Here is a 19,183-nt window from a genome sequence, read left to right as displayed (position 1 = left end):
TTGGGATGTTTTCGTGATGCACATTTTCTTTACATAAAACTCTCTCTTATACATGAGTTGCTGTGGATTTGTTTCTCCAAAGTACCCAGACTAATACAGTATATTTAAGTGTTTACTGGATAGAAGGGCCCAGTCAGAGTTTTCATTTTTGGTTAAGTTTGATAGTCTCATTAGCACATAAATTATGGCCCCTAAATTGGCCCCTATTTCCTCTTATGGCCCAGTATCTTCCTTTACCTTTTTGGGGAGCTTTTCATAAAAAGCTACAGTGATTGATAAATTTATATCATAAACATATAAAAGTTTGTGCACTTATAAATAACTAAATAAGCAGTTTTAAAAATTAGCAGGTAAGAGAATCAGCAAGGACCATGTATTTAAAACATATAGCTATGAATAAGTATGATAAAAGGCAATGCAATTTATAAATGAGACGTGGGAATGATTTCATTTAGGCAATTACGGAAGTGAAAACAGTGCTACAGAAACTCAACGGTTACCTAGTGAAGCTGGTGTATGAGTCTGCGTCACCAGTGCAATCTAAGTGCTGTGATTTATATTCCTCTTCAATATGATTTCAGTGCATCTCAAGTACCCCCAAGTTTTTATATCCTTTGCCTTGAAGTACATTTCTGAAAGTAGTATGACTAATGTAGTAGGCTCCCTAAGTGGGGAAGCCTTGATACATAGCTGTTCAGGGAGCTAGCAACCATAGTAACAAAATACTGGAAGTAACGCTGACCACTATATAACCAGGATAGTACGGCCCAGAACCAATCCTGCAATCCTTTAAAACTTACCATTCAATTTGTATCCCAGTCACAGTCCTTCCCCTGCTTCTGGCGTCCCACGTGTGACAAGGGTGAATTGAATGGTGGCCCATGATGCCCTTGTGATGATTTCCTTGGTTCGCTATTGTATATAATGAACCCCATGACAGTGAGGCAGCAGATCCCTCCTCGCCTCGGTCCTGGGTACATGCTGACAGTTTTCCTCATTGGGATGATTGTCTTTGTCCTTCTAAGGCTTGGTAACATAGTTTCTATGGAAGAAAGAAAATTCAACAAAGCGGGAACTAACATATCTGTAACACCACGAGAAAGCTAAGTACATCCTAATGCTTCAGCACCTTGAGATATGTGAGCTGGACAAAACAGTAATGTTAGAGTAGATCATGCTAACACTCACTGCAACCAAATCGATTCCAACTCATAGCAACCCTATGGGCTCGGTAGAATTGCCCCTGTGGGTTCCCAAGACTGGGACTTGTAGAAAGCCTCATCTTTCTCCTTTGGAGCAGCTAGTGGTTTTGAACTGCTGACTTTGCTGTTAGCAACATGTATTATATAATAATGTTACCTGAATTCAGAATTATATCTGCTGATTTTGACTGTAAAATCATTTAAGGAATATTTATATAAGAAATGCAAACTAAATACAACAAAATTATTTAGAGTGATGGATTATAATTTTGAAAATATTTGTTTCTGCAATAAAAGTGTTACAGGTACATATATTTTAATAATATCTATATTTTTTGCATCAGCGTAACCCTAGTTGTGTAGTGGGTTATGTTTGGGGCTGCCAACAGCAAGGGCTGTGGCTGAAACCCACCAAGCCCTGTGCAGAAGAAAGATGAGTCTCATCCGCTTCCATAGGATTCACAGCCCTGGGAGTCCTAGGGAGCAGTTCGGCTCTGTCCTATAGGGTCGCTACGAGTTGGAATCGATTCAGTGACAGTACGTTTAGTTCTAGTTTGGGTGGCTTGTGTCTGTACACACCATCCAAATGCTTTGGAAAGCAAGGTGGTGGGAACAATGAGGGGGAGGGGGAAGAGGGGATTGGGAGAGTAAGAGACGTATTAAATTCTATATACTCTATATATCAACTTGGAATATTTAGTTACCAAGAAGGAGAAGAGAATAAATTAAGAAAAGTCCTAACAGTTGTTTTTCCTACTCTCCGTTCCCATGTCAGTGTTGTCTTCAAGAAGCACTGGGCTGCTATAGACTGAGTGTGGCAGGTAGACCAGAAGGCTGGGTTCACAATCTGTCATTTACTAACCATGAAATTTCTAGTAACTAATTAAGTTCTCTCTCTTTTTTAATTTATAAAAGCTGTACTGAGATAGACACAAAGTTATTCAGAATATAAAGCTCTCTATAAATGCTCATGTTGTTCCTGTGCTTAATAAGCTTTATAAGCTCATGAGTTGAATGCACTTTGTAGTATGAATTTAACTATTTGGAACGATTCTAAATTATTTTCTTTCCGGTTGTAGGGATCTTTTATTTAGCCAGATGTATGACAAATTAAGTGAGAATTCGGTGGCCAAAGGAGTGTTTTTGGAGTGCCTCGAGCCCTATATTTTAAGTGATAAATTGGTGGGGATCACCCCCCAGGTCATGAAAGACTTGATCATTCATTTCCAAGATAAGAAGCTAATGGAAAATGTGGAAGCCCTAATTGTACATATGGACATCACCAGCCTAGATATTCAACAGGTAAGTTTATAGGCAATCTACTAACTTTTAGAGTCAACATTATTTTTCTTGGTTTTATTTTCCTGACTCTTCATACTGCACTCTACTTTTCACCAACTTCTCCCTCTCCCGATTCCATCCCCCATTTTTATTGCGCACCTTTGGCCAGATGTCCTGTAAACTTGTATTTGTTGACATATTTGTATGGACTGTTTTTAAATGGAAGCAGATTTAAAACTCCTGCAATGGAGAGCTTATGTCTATCTTTGACACCTGCCCGAGCTCTTAGCATAGGGTTTGCTTTAAGAAATAGTTGTTCTGGGGAGGAGATGAGCCAGTCAGGGTGCGATATAACAACGATGAAAAATATAACTTTCCTCTAGTTCCTAAATGTTTCCTCCCCACTCCCACTACCATGACTCAAATTTGACCTTGCAAGTCTGGCTAGACCAGAGGATGTACACTGGTACAGATAGGAACTGGAAATACAGGGAATCCAGGGTGGATGAGCCCTATAGGATCAGTGGTGTGAGTGGCAAAACAGGGAGGGTAGAGGGAGAGTGGGTAGGAAAGAGGGAACCGATTACAAGGAACTATATGTGACCTCCTCCCTGGGGGACGGACAACAGAAAAGTGGGTGAAGGGAGACGTCAGACAGGGCAAGATATGACAAAATAACAATTTATAAACTATCAAGGGCTCATGAGGGAGAGGGGAGCGGGGAGGGAGGGGAAAAATGAGGACCTAATGCCGAGGGTTTAGTGGAGAGGAAATGTTTTGAGAATGATGAGGGCAATGAATGTACAAATGCGCTTTACACAATTGATGTGTGTATGGATTGTGATAAGAGTTGTATGAGCCCCTAATAAAATGATTTTTTAAAAAAGAAAGAAATAGTTGTTCAGTACTTGGTAGCTGATCCTTCTTCATCTGTCAGCTTGCTCATAACTGTAGTTTTCCTCCTGCATTGGCATTTCAACTATAGGTTCTTTCACATGAATAATACATATTTTTACACACACACACTGTGGAGGTAATGTGTATGGTCAGAGTTAACAACTTGAGAGTTGATAGGTTGAGCTTTGCATATGCAGATTATGATACAAGCAGCAAATTACAAGATTTCTAAATATGATCAGTCAGCTATGTTTGATAATGGGCACCCAGTATATCTCAGATTCCCACAATAAGTTCTCTATTCCTAAATGAGGCCTAAGCCAGTTCACAATGTAGTTCTTTAATCCCATGTCAGTCATAATCTTGAGCATGCTACCCCTCCCAAAGTGCTAAGCTCTATTGAGTTTAAATATGAGAGATTTAGATCATGGAAAGGCTGAAAATTAAGCAAGCAAAAATAAGTGCCAGATCACATAGCATGAAAGGCTTTGAAACAGGGTTTTCGTGAATGCAGTGGCTTTGCCAAGTAGAGCCAGACTCTCTCCCATATGTGCCTTTCTACACTCTGGCTACATCGGTTCCATGATGAAGCGTATGTTCGCAGCCCAGCGTTATTTACCCAGGACATGGATGGAAGAGAGTTCTCACTTTTCCCCAAGTAAACATGCACCAGGTAAATGTGCAACTCTTTGGTATTGTTGTTTTAATGTTACGATTAGACAAATGTCCCTTAATTCCCAGCCTGTCCATGTCAAGCCTGCTCCCTTCTTCCCCCTAGATTGTAGCCATCACACCCCTCTTACTCACAATCAGATTTCTCGAAAGCATTCTCTAAGCAGCTATTTAAAAAAAAATTTTTTTAAGATTATATATCCTACTAACTCTTCAACCTTGTTTTCAATAGAGTTGGCGATGAATTTCACTATATCTACTATAATTAACAATATTTTTCAATCTTTACTTTTTCAGGAACATTCAAAAAAATACTCATTAAAAAAAGCTTTTCTTGAGTGTCAGGCTCTGAGGGTTGTTTAGTGACCATGGTGATCAAGGCCTGTTTTCTCAATAAAGCTTATAGCTTAGAAGAAAAGATTGACAATAAGCAGATCAATAAACAAGCCTCAAATCAGTGTTAGGTTAGAAATCAAACATTAGTATGGTGGGGAGAGAGAATAAAAAGCTTCCTTCTATTGACTAGATATAGAAAGCCATTCAGAAGACGGAAGATGGAACTTGAAATTTGATTGACAAGAAGGAATCAGTAATACAAAGATGTGGATTAAAATAGATAAAAGCAACAGCTAGTACAAAACCAAACCACAACAGCATTGTGCCTTGGGCATTTAAGTATCAGAAAGAAGGCATGGATGTCAGCTAAGTCCACATGGAACAAACCCGCCAGCCCATGTGGTCCAAGGATTATAAATAATATAAAATCCAAAACCAGAGAAGGGAGTTATATTTTGAGCATCCAGTTTGCAGATGGTTTTAGATGACAGTGAAAGCCCAAAACCCATTTGCAGAGCCCCCACGTGGATTCCTCCCCCTTCCCCGCGAACTCCCTCAGACCACTGATGTGAATAGTTTTGTGCATTAGAGTGTAATGAAAGTAATGCGTCAGAGTGGAAAGTAAATTACTACCGATATAGTTAGGTTAAAATTCAACATCTTACCTTTTATTTTCCTCTTTGATCCATTTATAACTTGTTCTTGTCTTCATTAATTTCTGCTTTCTTTTGGATTGAGGTTTTTCTGTGTTTTATTATGTTGTTTGGGGGTTTTAAAATATGAAATCCTGAATAGATACATCTATAGGGACAGTAACTAGCTCCTTAGATTTCTGACAGGTGAGGTTGGGAGGAAATGGGGAGCTAATAATAATGGACACAAAAATGAAGAAAATTATCTAAAACTGACTGCAGGCATGATTGCCAACTCTTTAATATACTGAGAACATTGAATTGTTTGGTACGTGAATTGCATGTCAATCAAGTGGTCTAATAATGATAATAATAATAATGAGTAGCATGGAGATCTGGAGCTTGGGGAGAGTGAGGTTGACCTTTACCTTGCAGGGAAGGTACAGATTTTTCTATATTATTCTCGGTGCTGTGGGCAATTACTAAAAAGTTTTAAGCCAGGTCACAATGGTTTGCTTCAGGGAGAAACAAAATGAGCAGTGGGGTGGGGCGGCCCATGTACAGCTCGGGGACTTTCATTGTGGTCCTGCAGGAGATAGGGGTGATGAGGTACAAGGAGTAACCTCCTTTCCAATGTTTGTGGGTAGAATTGGTTTGCTGATGAATTGGATGCAAAGGTATGTGAGGGTGGGGAAGAGAACATTCAGAGAGCCATGTCTAATCTTTTGATAGATAACAACTCCTTTAAGGTCTGGAAAACAGCTGTAATAAGTTTGGGAGACAAAACCAGGAACTCTGTTTCACCATTAAGCAAGAATTCAGAGGCAGGGTTAGACATGAAGCTGTAAATGTGTGAGCGAGTCGCACAGTGATGTGTGGTCTTGGTACTGGGAGAGAGGAGGTACAAGCAGCTTCTCCCTTGGATACCTCTTACGATCTCCCTCTGGCTCTCTAGCTATTCCTTACCATTTTTCTGTCTCAGTCTCTTCTACTTCAGCCCTCATCTCCTGTCACTCTGTAGTAAAATGGTTCTAAAGGAACGAGTACATATCTACTCCTCTTCCTAAGTCTTTTCTCAAATCTGTCTTTCTCCACCCTTCAACACCGTGAGGTTCTCCCCACCTGAGACTTCACTGCTGTGTCTGTCTACAGAGCCCGTGATTTCCACCTCAGCTTTTGGCTCGCTCACACACATCCTGTCTCCCTCAGGGATGACTTTGTGAGTGTTCCAACCAAGTCAAGGTACTTTATAGCACTCACTGTTTGCCATTAATGAATTTGTTGTGTAATTGAGAATCTTTCCCAGGTTTTAACTCAAATCCCATTTCGTGGCCTTTCCTTGTTTTGGTGAGTGTCCAAGATGAATGTACCTTCTGTTGGGGTAGAAACCAGGCTTGGGATTGTCTTTTCATCACTTAGGAGAGGGCCGGAGTGTAGAGGTTCAATAAATAAATGTAGAATTCATGACCGAAGAGAAAGTTAATATGAAAAGAGGAAGGTAAAGGTGGTTTCTTAGGCCTTTTTAGGCTGGTGCTGTGCTTTAAGGCTAGCACGGAAGGGTAAAGTAAGTCTCCATGAAACTCCTCTTTGGATGCTGTCTAGAGTTATAGCTAGAGACAGAGGGGAGCAAGGTAGAAGAGAAACACAATTGAACTTTGGAAAATGCGTAAGACTAGCTAAGAGTGAACCCGAGATGCCTGGATGGCGCACCTGGTTTGCACTTAGGGGTTGGAACGCACTCAATGATGCCACCAGAGAAGGACCTGGAGAACTGCTCTCCTCAAAATTAAAAATCAGCCCTGTTGACTCCTGGGGTTTGTAAAGATGATGGCCGAGAAAACCCCCGGAGCAACTCTGCTTGCTAACACCCGGGGTTGCCGGAGTCAGAATAGACTTGACTGCATTGGAGTTTTATTTTGTTCCCTTTTTATAGTATCGAATCGACCAAAAAAGAGAAAACTCTTATCCTTGGCAGTTTGTTTGAAAGTTAAAATTTCAGGTTTCCTCAGAGAAGGAATAAAGAAAAATTAGGAAAAGCGATTTAGAATTTCTTCATTCTTAAAAGGTTTAAGGAAACTACTTAAAGCAGTGGTTCTCAACCTTTGGGTTGTGACCCCTTTGGGAGTCAAACGACCCTTTCACAGGGGTCGCCCAATTCATAACAGTAGAAAAAAGACAGTATAAAGTAGCAGTGAAAATAATTTTATGGTTGGGGGGTCACCACCACTTGAGGGACTGTATGAAAGAGTTGTGGCATGAGGAAGGTTGAGGACCACTGATTAGAAGGATGACCAGTCTTTCCCTTTGACAGGTAGTTCTCATGTGCTGGGAGAACCGTCTCTATGATGCTATGATCTATGTCTACAACAGAGGCATGAATGAGTTTATTAGTCCAATGGAGGTAAGATCTTTACTAATTGGGACACTTACTCAATATTGTCCATGAATGTTTTTTCCCTTCAGGTCCTGGTGGTGTAGTGAGTTGCGTGTTGAGGCTGCAAAACACAAATCAGTAGTTCAAACCTAGTAACCGCTCCGTGGGAGAAAGATGAGTCTTTCTAATCACATAGTTACAGTCTCAGAAACCCACAGGGGCAGTTCTACCCTCAGGGTGGCTATGAGTCAGCATCAGTTCGCCAGCAGTGAGTTTGTTTTGTTTTAAGTCTCCGTTTGTTTTGAATTATGGTACTGGTCAAAACTACTGACAGTGCCATAGACTGCTGGAAGAGGGACAAATCTGTCCTGGAAAAAGTACAGCCAGAATGCTTCTTTGCAAGGATGTGAGGCTTCATCTCCCATATGCGGGCAGGTTGTCAGGAGGGACCGTGCTTGGTAAAGTGGAGGCCAGCAGAAAAGAGGAAGCCCCCCGATGAGACGATTGACACTGTGGCTGCAGCAGTGGGCTCAAGCATGAGACAAACTGTGAGGGTGGTGCAGGACTGATGGTGCTTCGTTCTGTTGTGCCGGGGTCACGACGAGGAAGCGCCTGATAACAGCATTTGCTTTGAATAGGAGCTGGCCGGTGTTGTTCTGTGATCACTTCCATTCCTGACTTCCTGAGGCTTTATTAGACTTTGACTCACTTTAGCTGAGGGCTTTCAGGTAGTCTGTAATTTTGTGGTTTTGTGCAGTGCATTCTTTTTTTTCCTACTCTATATGAGCAGGTGATTAAATCTAGGAACAATAGATAAAAATGAAAAATAATACTTGCCTGTGTGACTTTAGCTAGTTTTTTTTCTCCGAAAAATGTTTTTATGCTCAAATAGCTTTGCCGAAAGGTAAACGCAATGTGTTGTATATAATTATTGTGGATAATAATGGCCCTTTGAGTAATGCTATTTGTGGATCTGTTCTGCTGGATGGAGGAGGGACCTGACATTTGTGAGTTGCTAATTTGTTTTTCCCAGCTCAGAATTTCTAACATTTGTTATAATTTCTCATTCCCCTGATCTTTAGAAGAGAGCATCCAAAAAAACATTTGGGTTTATTTTTGAAAGAACCAGACCCCATATTCATCTGGTTATTTGCCTTAAACTTCAAGACAGACTTGTGGCTACTGCCTTGCAGTTACAGACTGTGCCCTCTAGCCTTTCGCGCAGTTACAGATCGCAGTGTAACTTGGCTCAGAAGGGCCAGGCAGAAGGCAAGTATTTTTGCAGATACAGTGGCCATACAAATCTGTCTTCAGTCTTACTAGCTCAGTAATCACACTGTGACATTCCAGGCCTCTTTAAGCACAGTGAACCCGACAGGGTGAATAGCTTTGGAATCCATAACCCCATCAGTTTAGTAGCACCTCTCGTCGTGAGTGTTTGCTAAAATGAGCACCATACACTTTCTTCCCTGGTTTGGATGCCAGTTGCCTCTGTGCTAACTGTTCTTTACATTCGAACATCCCTCAGCTGGGTATCACCGAGATTCAGTACTTCCCTAAGGAAGGTCTCAGCTGCTGCCTCGGTGAGGCCCTGTCCCACCCTGATGCAAAGAATGTTCTCTAACTCATACTAGAATTAAGGAAGAATTAATGCATTTTCCTGTTCTATCAAAACCATCTCTGAAAACAAGTTTTAATTTGCTGTCTTCTTTCTATGCTGATAAAAAATGATTGTTAGGATTTGGGTGGTGTTGCTGCTGAATTTTTATGCATTCCCCCGCCCAATCTGGTTTGTATTTATATCTACATAGCTCAGAACATTGGGCTATCGCGGTCCCCTCTTTTTGTCGTGAGCATTTTTCAAGTGTACTGGCTTTCAGCAGTGGTTGGTATTTGTTATTACATATTCCTTTGGAGACTTTAACAGTAGGAGGCTTGGTGTTCCTGTAATTCCTCTCTTGTAATTCACTTCCTATAAAGTCGTCATGCATTGAAAACAGTAGCTATGTTCGTACTTAAAGAAGTTTAGATTAGAAGGGGTTTCTTGCCTTTTGAAATTTTCTAGAACGGAAATTGAGATGACGCCTACAAAGCCAAAACCTACTGCCAGTTCAGAGCAGTCTTCGTAACCCAACCCAAACCCCACATCTCTGAGGCACAGAGGAGAACTGCCACGGAGTTTCGGAGGCTGGGAAATCTTGACGGGAGCGGAAATTACAATCTCAGAAAGTCGATGATTAAGTGGTTTCTCTCAAGGAGGATAGTGACAAGATTGCTTCTCGGCGAGCCTCCTTTGGCAGGACAGTGCATGTCACATTAAAATTTTAATTTCTAATTTTAATAGCTAATGACTGTCTAACTCCCATACTCCAAACTCACTGCCGCGCTGAGTTGACTCCCCCCACACACCCCCTCTAGGACGGGGTAGCGCTGCCCTGGTCAGTGGCCGAGACGCTAACTCTTTCAGGAGGAGAACGCCTGGGTCCAGGAAGGTGATTAATAGCATAAGATTCGTGGTTATCTTTTTGTAAGTGTGCTACTCTTTGGAATGATGGTGATTGTTCTCCTGTTAATTTTGAAACAGAAACTTTTCAGAGTCATTGCACCTCCTCTGAACGCAGGAAAGACTCTAACAGGTAACGCTTTTCTACGCTTTCGTTTTCTCTGTTTTTAAAATGCGTAAGGTATTGTTAAATATCATAGAACTTGCCAATTTGATGTATGTAACTGGAAGTTGGTAATTGTGTGTTATCACCTAACAACCACCACCATCAAGCTGTAGGAGGACATATAGTTCAATGGTGTTAAAAATATTTCCTCTGGCCCCTCTGAACAGTCAATCACTGATCTACTTTTAGTTACTAGTTTGCCTTTTCCAGAATTTCATATAAGTAGAAGCAGACCACATCATACAATCTTTGGTGTTTGATTTCTTTTACGTACCCTAATGTTTTGGAATTTCATCCACATTGTTGTTTATACTAAGATTTTGTTGCCTTTGATTACTGGATGGTATTCCATGGATTGAATATGCAGCTGATCCTCATTATTTGTGGATTCTGTATTTGCAAATTCACCTACTTGCTAAAACATACTTGTACTCCCCCAATCAATTCTCATGGCGCTTTTGCAGTCAGCCCCAGACGTGTACAGAGTGGTGAGAAATTTGAGTTGTCTGATGCGCAATTCCCAGCTGAGGCTGAACAGGGTGACCCTCTGTCTCTTGTTTCAGTTCTCATATTGCAAACATGTGTCCTTCATGGTCTATTGAGTGCCAGGTTTTCCTCATTTTTGTGCCTTTCATTGGTGATTCCGCTGTTTAGAACGGTCCCCAAGCGTGGTGATCAAGTGTTCTCTAGTCCCTAAGTGCAAGCACTCTGTCCTGTGCTCTTTCAGACGACACGTGTTAGAGAAGCTTCCCGCAGGCATGTGTGACAGCGTGTGGTCCATGAAAGCAGTACTAATGAATCCGTAATATGGTGCATTTAGATAAAGGATTCATTTGTGCTGCACTGAGACTTTCCTAGAAGGTGGCATCTATAGCTCAAGATGAAGTTATGGGAAAGGAGCTGAGTGTGTGGATACAGATGATGACAACTGAGAGGGAAAAACTGAAGTGCACAGTGTTTTCCTGAGACTGAAAGACAATTTCCATCTTGGTACTCAAGATCAGATAAATGTCAAACCCATCCCAGCTTGTATTTTATGAGTATTATAAGAAAGTACTCAATATACTCAATTATTTATAAGAACTGTATATTAGAAGTTGTGTTTAAACAGAAACACACAGTAAAAAGGTTACGTATTGATTGGTTGATTAAAAACATGACCAGACGCTCACAGAAGCCTAACCTTGTATTTCCTCTAGGGGTATTTGCTAGTTCACTAATCTTGGCAACTGTATAGACTATAACTACCATGATACTGAGAATTGCTCGTTGCGTAATTTATTTATTCAGTGAGCAATTGGTGAAATTTTCAGTTACTTCCAGTGTGGGGCTATCTTAAATAATGCTGTTAAAACATTTATGAACAAGGTTTATTACCTTTTTTCAATTAGGCTTTGTGTTTTGAGATGGTAATATATCACATGCAGTTGTAAAAAGCGATAGCCATCTCGTGTATTCCACCCAATCTCGTGGGGTTCCCCCTAATGATAAGATCTTACAAAATTATAATAGATCCTGACCATCAGAGCACCCACACTGATAAAGTCAGGATGCGGCACAGTTCCATCAATCTCAGGACCTCTTGTGCTGCTCTTGCCCCCATCCCTGAACCCAGGAAGTAGACAAGCTTTTGTGTGGACATGGATGTCCACTTTTCTTGAGTACATATCTAAAATGGGCATGGCTAGCTGGTAAGATAAATGTGTATTTCGTTTTCTAGAGTACTGCTACACAGGTTTACTGTATGTACTGCTTTGCATATTCATCAGCAATATATGAAACTTTTAGCTGCTCCACATCCATGCAAGCATCTAACACTGTCAGTCTTTTTTAGGTGCTAGCCCTTCTTGTGACATGTAGTGATGTCTCATATGGCTTTAATTAATTAATTTTTAATTAATGGCGTTGTTTTCATTTCATTTCCATTAAGAAAATGCATGTCAGTTCAAATGCATATAGTTTTTTTCTTCCCCAGATTACTACACTCAATTGACTGTAATTTTTATTTCCCTAATAATTAGTGATGTGTTGGGCATTTTTTCCATGGGTTCATTGGACATTCACATTGCTTCTTTTGTGAAGTGTCCACATGTTTTTGTTTGTTTGTTCTTTGAGTTAGCTCAATAGGATTGTTAATAGAGTTAATGACACATTTCAATGTAAGTCCTTTTCTTTTTTACTGTTTCACAAAAATTTTATCCCAGTTTGTGGCTTTCTTTTTTTTCTTAACCATGTCTTTTGAAGAGCCAAAGTTTTTCGACTGCATGAAGTCCATTTTACTCTCTCTTTTTGGTAGTTTAGGCTTTTAATATTCTGTTTAGAAAATCTTGGCATATTTCAATTTCATAAAGATTTTCTCCTAAAATTTTAATTATTTTAGCTTTTAAACTTAGTCCATAATCCATTTTGAGTTCTTTGGGTGGGGGGGGTGGCTCAAGGAATTTCTGTTCCCTTCTAGCTATCTAGTTTTTGCTGTACCATCTGTTGAAAAGACTGTCTTGTCTCTACTGAATGACCTTGACACCTCTGTTGAAAATCAGTTCACCATGGAAGTGTGGGTGCTCTCTGTTGTGTTCCATCACTCATATGTCAATTCTGATGCCAGTACAATACTGTATAGTTCAGTCTGAAAATCAGATGACCTTATGACCTTCAACTTTTCCTTTCTAAAAATGATTTAGCTAGTGTAGGTGCTTTGTCTTGCCACATGAATGTTCAAATCACCTCATCAGTTTCTTTTTAAAAGCTTGTTAGATTTGTTTCTGGGATTGCACTGATTTTGTAGAAGAGGTTAGGAAGGATTTCCATCTTAACGAATATTGAGGATTCTGCGGTGTGAATGTGGTATGTTTCTTCACTTATCTGGCCGTCTAAATCAATTTTCTTTCCCAGTATTTTGTGGGGTGTAATGTACACGTCCTGAGCTTTTTTAATTAACTAAAGCTAAAGCTAGTTAACTAGCTTTAGTTAACTTACTTCTATTTGATACTATTATAAATTGAGTTATTTCTGTGCATTTTATTTGCTTATTGTTCGTTGCTAGGACCAAGGGGATTCAGAGTTAATTGGGAATTTCCATTATCTTTTATTTCCACTTTTCACATACTTTTTGGAGCTCCCTGACATTTAGAAATACAATTGATTTTTGTGTGTAGAGATAGACCTTGCACCCTTTAGAAATGTTCAGGTCATGACAGGCACTGATTTTCTTTTCTTGTGATGTCCGTCTGGTTTTGGACTCAGTAATAATTACCCATCAACTTGGAAATTGTTTCTTCTCCTGAAAGACTTAAGTATAATTAGAATTATTATGTTTTACCTATTTGAAGTATTTAGTAGTGAACCATCTCTGTCTGGCTATTTCTCTTTTTTTTATCAGTTTATTGGGGACTTTTACAGCTCTTATAGCAATCCACCGATCAGTTGTATCAATCAGATGTGTGCATATGTTGCCTCATCATTTTCAAAGCGTGTTCTTTCTACTTGAGCCCTTGGTTTCAGCTCCTCTTCTCCCCCACTCCTCTCCAGTGGATATTTCTGAAGGGAAAACTTTTCATCCTGAATTCACGCTTTTTCATTGACCAAGGGCCTGTCCTCCCCTGTTGTCAGTGTCAGTGATTTGGGTCCCTCAAGGAATCTGCCCATTTTATTGTTTTGAATCATCAATATAATTTGCATAAAGCTATGCATAGTATTTTCTTATTATACTTCCAACGTCTGAAGTCATTTTCAGCACGCCCCTTCTCGTTTGATATTGGTAATTTGAGTCTTTTATCTTCTTGACTCTCTAACTAGAGGTATAGTGACTTTTTTTCTTCTAAGAACCAATTTTGTATTTCATTGATTTTCTCTATTGTCTTTAGTTTTTAGTTCATTGTTTGTTTTTCAAATCAGCCCTTTCAATTTTCTTTGTTCATCATCCAGCTTTGGCAAATACTTTTGAAAATACTTGGATAAGGCACACCTTAGTATACAATGTGACATCTTTGCAGTGCAACTCTGTAGAGAGATTTTGGAGCAGATTTGTCCAATCCAATATTTTGATTTTTTTTATTAATCATTTTATTGGGAGCTCTTACAGATATTATAACAATCCATAATTCAATTAGATCAAGCATAATTGTACAATTGGTACCACCATCAGTTTAAAAACATTTCTTTCTTTCTTGAGCTCTTTATTCTTTTGTCTTTGCCTTTAGGTTAGTTTGCTCTTTTTTATCCAGTGTCTTAAAGAAGAAGCTTAGATAATTGATCTTGAGCTTTTTCTTCTTTTCTAATATAGGTGTTTAAAGTTTTTGTGTTCCACAAATTTTCTTACCTTACTCACTGATAAACATTATCTAAATAGTCTTCTGAATTCTTCTTACCCACTGCTTATTTAAAAGTATGTTGCTTAATTCTCAAATATTTGGGATTTCCATGATTTTCTTATTATTACAGATTCCTAATTTAATTTTATTAATCATCATAGAACATAGTCTATATAATTGCAGTAGTTTAAATGTTGAGATTGGCCTTATGACTCAGAACACATTCTCTCATTTTAAACATAGCATGTGCACCTGAAGGAAATGCATATTCTGCTGTTGTTGAACATAGTATACTATAAATGCCAATTAAGCCAATATTCCTGCTAGTGTTGTTCAGCTCGCCTTTGTCTTGGCTGTTTCTTTGTCTGATAGTGCTGTTAATCGCTTAGAAATTGCTCCAGTTGTCTATTTCTGCTTTTAACTCAGTTTTTTTCCTTCATATGTTTTGTTGCTTTGTTTTTAAATATCTATACATTTCTAGGTGGTCAGATCTTTTGTTGAATTGATCCATATTAAGCGTTTGTTTGGGGGTTTTTTTGTTTTGTTTTGTTTGCTTGGGGTTTTTTTTTGTATGAAGTGTTTTGAATCCAGTTTATCTGATGTTAATGTGGCAAATCTAGTCTATTTATGATTAATCTTTGCAGGGTAAATCTTAAACATTCACTTTCAACCTATATGTGTATCACTATGGTCTATTTCTTGTAAAGAGCATATAATTGGATCTTGCTTTTTTAATCCATTCTGATCATTTCTATCTTTTAGTTGAAGTTTCGTCTTCAGTGTAATTGGTGACATGGTTGAGTTTGAGTCTACACTGACTTTGTGTTTCTGTTCATCTCTGTTCCTCTGCCTCTCCTGTCGTCTCTCTTTCTTCTGTTTGATTATTTTGACAAGTTATATATTCATTTTAACTGTCTTAGCTTTTTTGGTGTATGCATTATTTTTATAGTGGTCTCCCTCAAGGAGCCAGCTCCAGTCTGGATCAGTGTTTCTGTCTGTGGTTGAGCTAGCTGCCGTTTTTTCTTGTGCACCAAGATTAGGAATTCGGCAGGGATGTACGCAGTCAGAACCTCTCTGGCTCTCTCATTTGGAATTCTTGCACTCTCTTCTACATTTCCAGTTTCCTGGCTCCCCTTTTCTGGCCCCTTAACTTGGGTGACATGGTGGGTTACGTGTTGTGCTGCAAAGTACAAAGTCAGCAGTTTGAAACCACCAGTCCCTCATGGGAGAAAGAGGAAATTTTCTACTCTCGTAAAAAGAGTTAAGTCTTGGAAACCCACAGGGGAAGTTCTACCCTCGCCTATTGGGTCACTATATATTGGAATCAACTGGATGACAGTGAGTTTGAGTTTGAAGTCAGGAAGATTAGAAGTGTCCAGGTGCCCCTTGTTGCTGCGGTGTGCACAGCCGGCAGTGCATTAGCCCAGGTGAGGATGGCAGAGAAGAAAAGCTATTTGCGCCGCTGCCAGTCTCCCTCCAAGCGAGTGTGACTTCCCCACCAGATGCTGCCGACTTCTGTTTGCTCCCCACTACTCCCCGGTGGCTTCGTTGCCTGTTTGCTTGATCTCGAGGGTCGAGACCAGTCAGCAGGGCTGTGGTCTCTCACACCTTGTAGCAACCCTGAACCTAATCTTTTTCAGACAAACTTGAAAATGGCTTTTCAAAAATATATCTATGTAGTGGAAATTAAATTAGAATATTGAAAAATCCCAATAGAATCTGTGAGCTTTTGCTACAGAGAATCATCTAAAAGAAAAAGATACCTGAGTCAGAAAGGAGTACAAAGGGGTTGGATAAATTAAATGCATATGTCAGTTCAATTCACTGTACATTTACTGTGCACTTACTATATGCCTCACACTCAGCTGGGTGTTAGCAATGCAGAAATGAATAGTGCAAGCTTCCTGCACTTAACCTGTAAAAAGCACAGTAGTGGAATAATCAACATGCACATGTTAAGTACATTTAACTTTCTCTGGGGATGTCGCGAACCAGATACATCCTACCTGAGATTTATAATGAAAAGAGCACACCTAAGTAGTCAGTAAACAAGAACTGTTTATACCAGTAAAGTGACTGCCCCAAACATCGTGCTAGTTGCGGTAGACCAAATAACATTTTGAATGGAAACAAAATGGAATTATAGTAACAAGTTCAGTTTATCTCTACTAATGACATCACAAGTGGTATTTATAAAGGGTTCCTGAAAGCATAAATACTACAGAGTTGCTTGCACTTTGCCCCAAATCCATATGCTACAGATACTTCAACTCATTATTATGACCAACCACAGATGCCTATAACCATGCATCTCATAAGAATTCCTGGCCACTTCACCCATTGTTGATGCTCCTATGCTGTCCTATGCTGACTTTGACCCATTGGCCTAAATCTGTGTCTAATTTTACTTCTCGTTTCCTTTAGTCTAAGAAATAGGCTTATGATTCTAAAATGGGAAGAATTGAAGAGAGCCTCAAATTGTTGAGTGTATATAAATCCTTTCTTGGAGAACAATGGCCCTCTGAGGTCAGGGTACTGTAGGTGGCAAGAATCCCTGTTCTGAATGAAATGATAGTTGTGCCTTAATACTAATTAACTAATTGGCTATGTATGATTTTAACTCATCACATACTGTGTTATCACCCAAACCCACATTAATGGTTAACCCATCAATACATAGATTCCTACCCTTAGATCTAGTGTTTGAATATATGCTTAAATAATTCGTATTGATTTTTATAGTGGTGAAAATAATATGTAGAAGTTTAAAAATAATTTTAAAGTAGTTATATCTTGTTTTTCTGTTGTTTGGGAATTTATTATCTTACCTGAAATGCCAAGTTTGAATTTTTGTTTCCATATAAAGCTTATATTTCTGAAAAGGTTTTAAGAGAGAATTGCTAAAGATCTTTCTATTTCAGATGAGCACGTTGTTATGGGCAACAAGCTTCTCGTGTATATTAGGTAAGAGCTTTCATTTATTGGTGTATGTTCCGTCCATAATTTTTCTGTATTCTGAGGGTACTTGCATCTCTTCTCTGCATAGTACTTTTCATCTTTCAAAATTGTTTCATAGAGAAGCAGTAGTTCTCAACTGGGGGTAATTTTGAGCCAATCCCAGGACATTTGGTGAATTCCTGGGTTGGCGTTTAGGGTTAAGTAGTTGATTCTAACCCAGAGGTTGGCGGTTTGAACCCACTCTGAGACAGGACTAGTGATCCGCTTTCCAATGACCACAGCCTTGGAAACCCTGTGAAGCTGTTCTTCTAGGCGTCAGAAGCAACCCAACAGTCCCTGGTTTGCTTTCAGTATGCAGGCATGTTTGCTTGTCAATAACTTGGGCTGGTATGGTAGAGGTTGAGGATGCTGCAAATCATCCTACAGGGCACAGTAGAACTCCCTGCAACACAGAATTCTCTCTCAGTGCCATCGACTCGATGCTGACTCATCGGGACCCTATAGTACAGGGGAGAACCACCCTGTGCATTTCCAAGACTGTGACTCTTTCCCGGAGTAGAAACTCCTCTTTCTCCCGGAGAGTGGCTGGTGCTTTCAAACTTGTAGCATGCTACACAAATGTGTCTAGTCCTGCGGTTGAAAGTACTGACGACTCGGGGCTGTGTGTTATCTACGTCATCTATTCCAAACCCACTGCCATCCAGTCAATTTTGGCTCAGAGTGGCCCAAGAGGGTGGGGTGGAGTTGCCCCTATGGGTTTCTGGGACTGGAACTTTTATAAGGGTCAAAAGCCTCTTGCTCCCAATTTTATATCTAAGGGGATGATGTATGTTCAATCGTGAAGTTGGTGGCAGAGGTAAAACTGGAGTGCTTATCCTCCAAGGCCTGCAGTCGTTTCTCCCAGTGGACGATGGAGACGCAGAATGAAGTCATCCCGGCATTGTCAGGTACACAGCTGCCAGGCAGCAGGCAGACAGGGTTGTCAGAACCTCACAGAACATCATTTAAATTCCTATATAGGGTCAGCGTTAATGTCAAGCTCTATTTCACACTTGTTACATAGATGATTTCTGTGCAAGGTTGCATGTAGCACCATTTTCCTAGGATTTTATGAGGTGTGGGAACCGTAGTGGTACAGTAGTCTTGTGTTTGGCTGCCATCCAGAAGGTTGGCTTTCTAGTCCACCAGGCACTCCGCAGGAGGAAGATGAAACAGCCTGCTGCCATAAAGATTCCAGCCTCAGAAACCCCGCAGAGCAGTTCCCGTCTGTTCTGTAGGGTCGCTTTTAAGTTGGACCTGACTTAACAGCGGCGAGTCTGGTTGTGTGTGTTCAAGTTCTTAGACTGTCCCACCTATCTCTTGTCTAACATTGAAAATGATTGACTGGGTCAAAGAAGTTGAAAAATCTCCCTTGCTCCACGATTTCAAACAAACTGGAATAGCTCAACCCACCAGGGAAATCATTAAGTCATTTTCTGATTTGGAGGCAAACGTGTAGAGTGAATGCCTGGTCAGAACTCACTCTCCCTCAGGTTTTCTTGTTGCTATTTTCCAGTCATGTATTGGCCATGCTCATCTTCCATCGCCAGTCACCATCTTTAAAATCATTGGTGTAAAAGTCTCTGGGGGCATCAGGCTACTACCAGGCCAGTTGTCCCTCAGGACTACCAGGGAGATTGAGAGCTTTTGGTAAGCTGCCTCCACTCGCTGCCTCTTCGGTGCAACTTGGTTTTTGAAGGGCAGATGAGAGATGGAAGCCCCTGTTCCGTCCGGGATGTCTTGCTGCACCGCCATGCGTGACGCCCACATTTCCTGAGCCTGAGACCATCGCAGTGTTTTGGACCTTGCCTAA

General features: G+C 40.1%; 1 protein-coding gene and 1 pseudogene across 4 annotated transcripts in view; both read left to right on the top strand.

The window, feature by feature from the left end:
- The window catches only part of VPS8 (VPS8 subunit of CORVET complex), a 285,882-nt gene that overhangs the window by 125,609 nt on the left and 141,090 nt on the right, over positions 1 to 19,183 (top strand). For all 4 annotated transcript variants that reach the window (XM_045296423.1, XM_045296425.1, XM_045296426.1 and 1 more), the window contains 4 exons: positions 2,282 to 2,504; positions 7,332 to 7,421; positions 9,979 to 10,030; positions 17,295 to 17,337. In XM_045296423.1, coding sequence (XP_045152358.1) covers positions 2,282 to 2,504; positions 7,332 to 7,421; positions 9,979 to 10,030; positions 17,295 to 17,337 — 408 coding nt within the window. The remainder of the gene's footprint in view (positions 1 to 2,281; positions 2,505 to 7,331; positions 7,422 to 9,978; positions 10,031 to 17,294; positions 17,338 to 19,183) is intronic.
- LOC115871831 lies at positions 6,534 to 6,632 on the top strand (annotated as a pseudogene).

Source organism: Echinops telfairi, unplaced genomic scaffold (genome assembly GCF_000313985.2).
Source record: "Echinops telfairi isolate 266 unplaced genomic scaffold, ASM31398v2 ScPeMD7_7407;HRSCAF=8445, whole genome shotgun sequence".
NCBI classification, from domain to species: Eukaryota; Metazoa; Chordata; class Mammalia; order Afrosoricida; family Tenrecidae; genus Echinops; species Echinops telfairi.
Note: the sequence above shows the minus strand (reverse complement) of the source record. Positions and strands in the feature narration are given on the sequence as shown.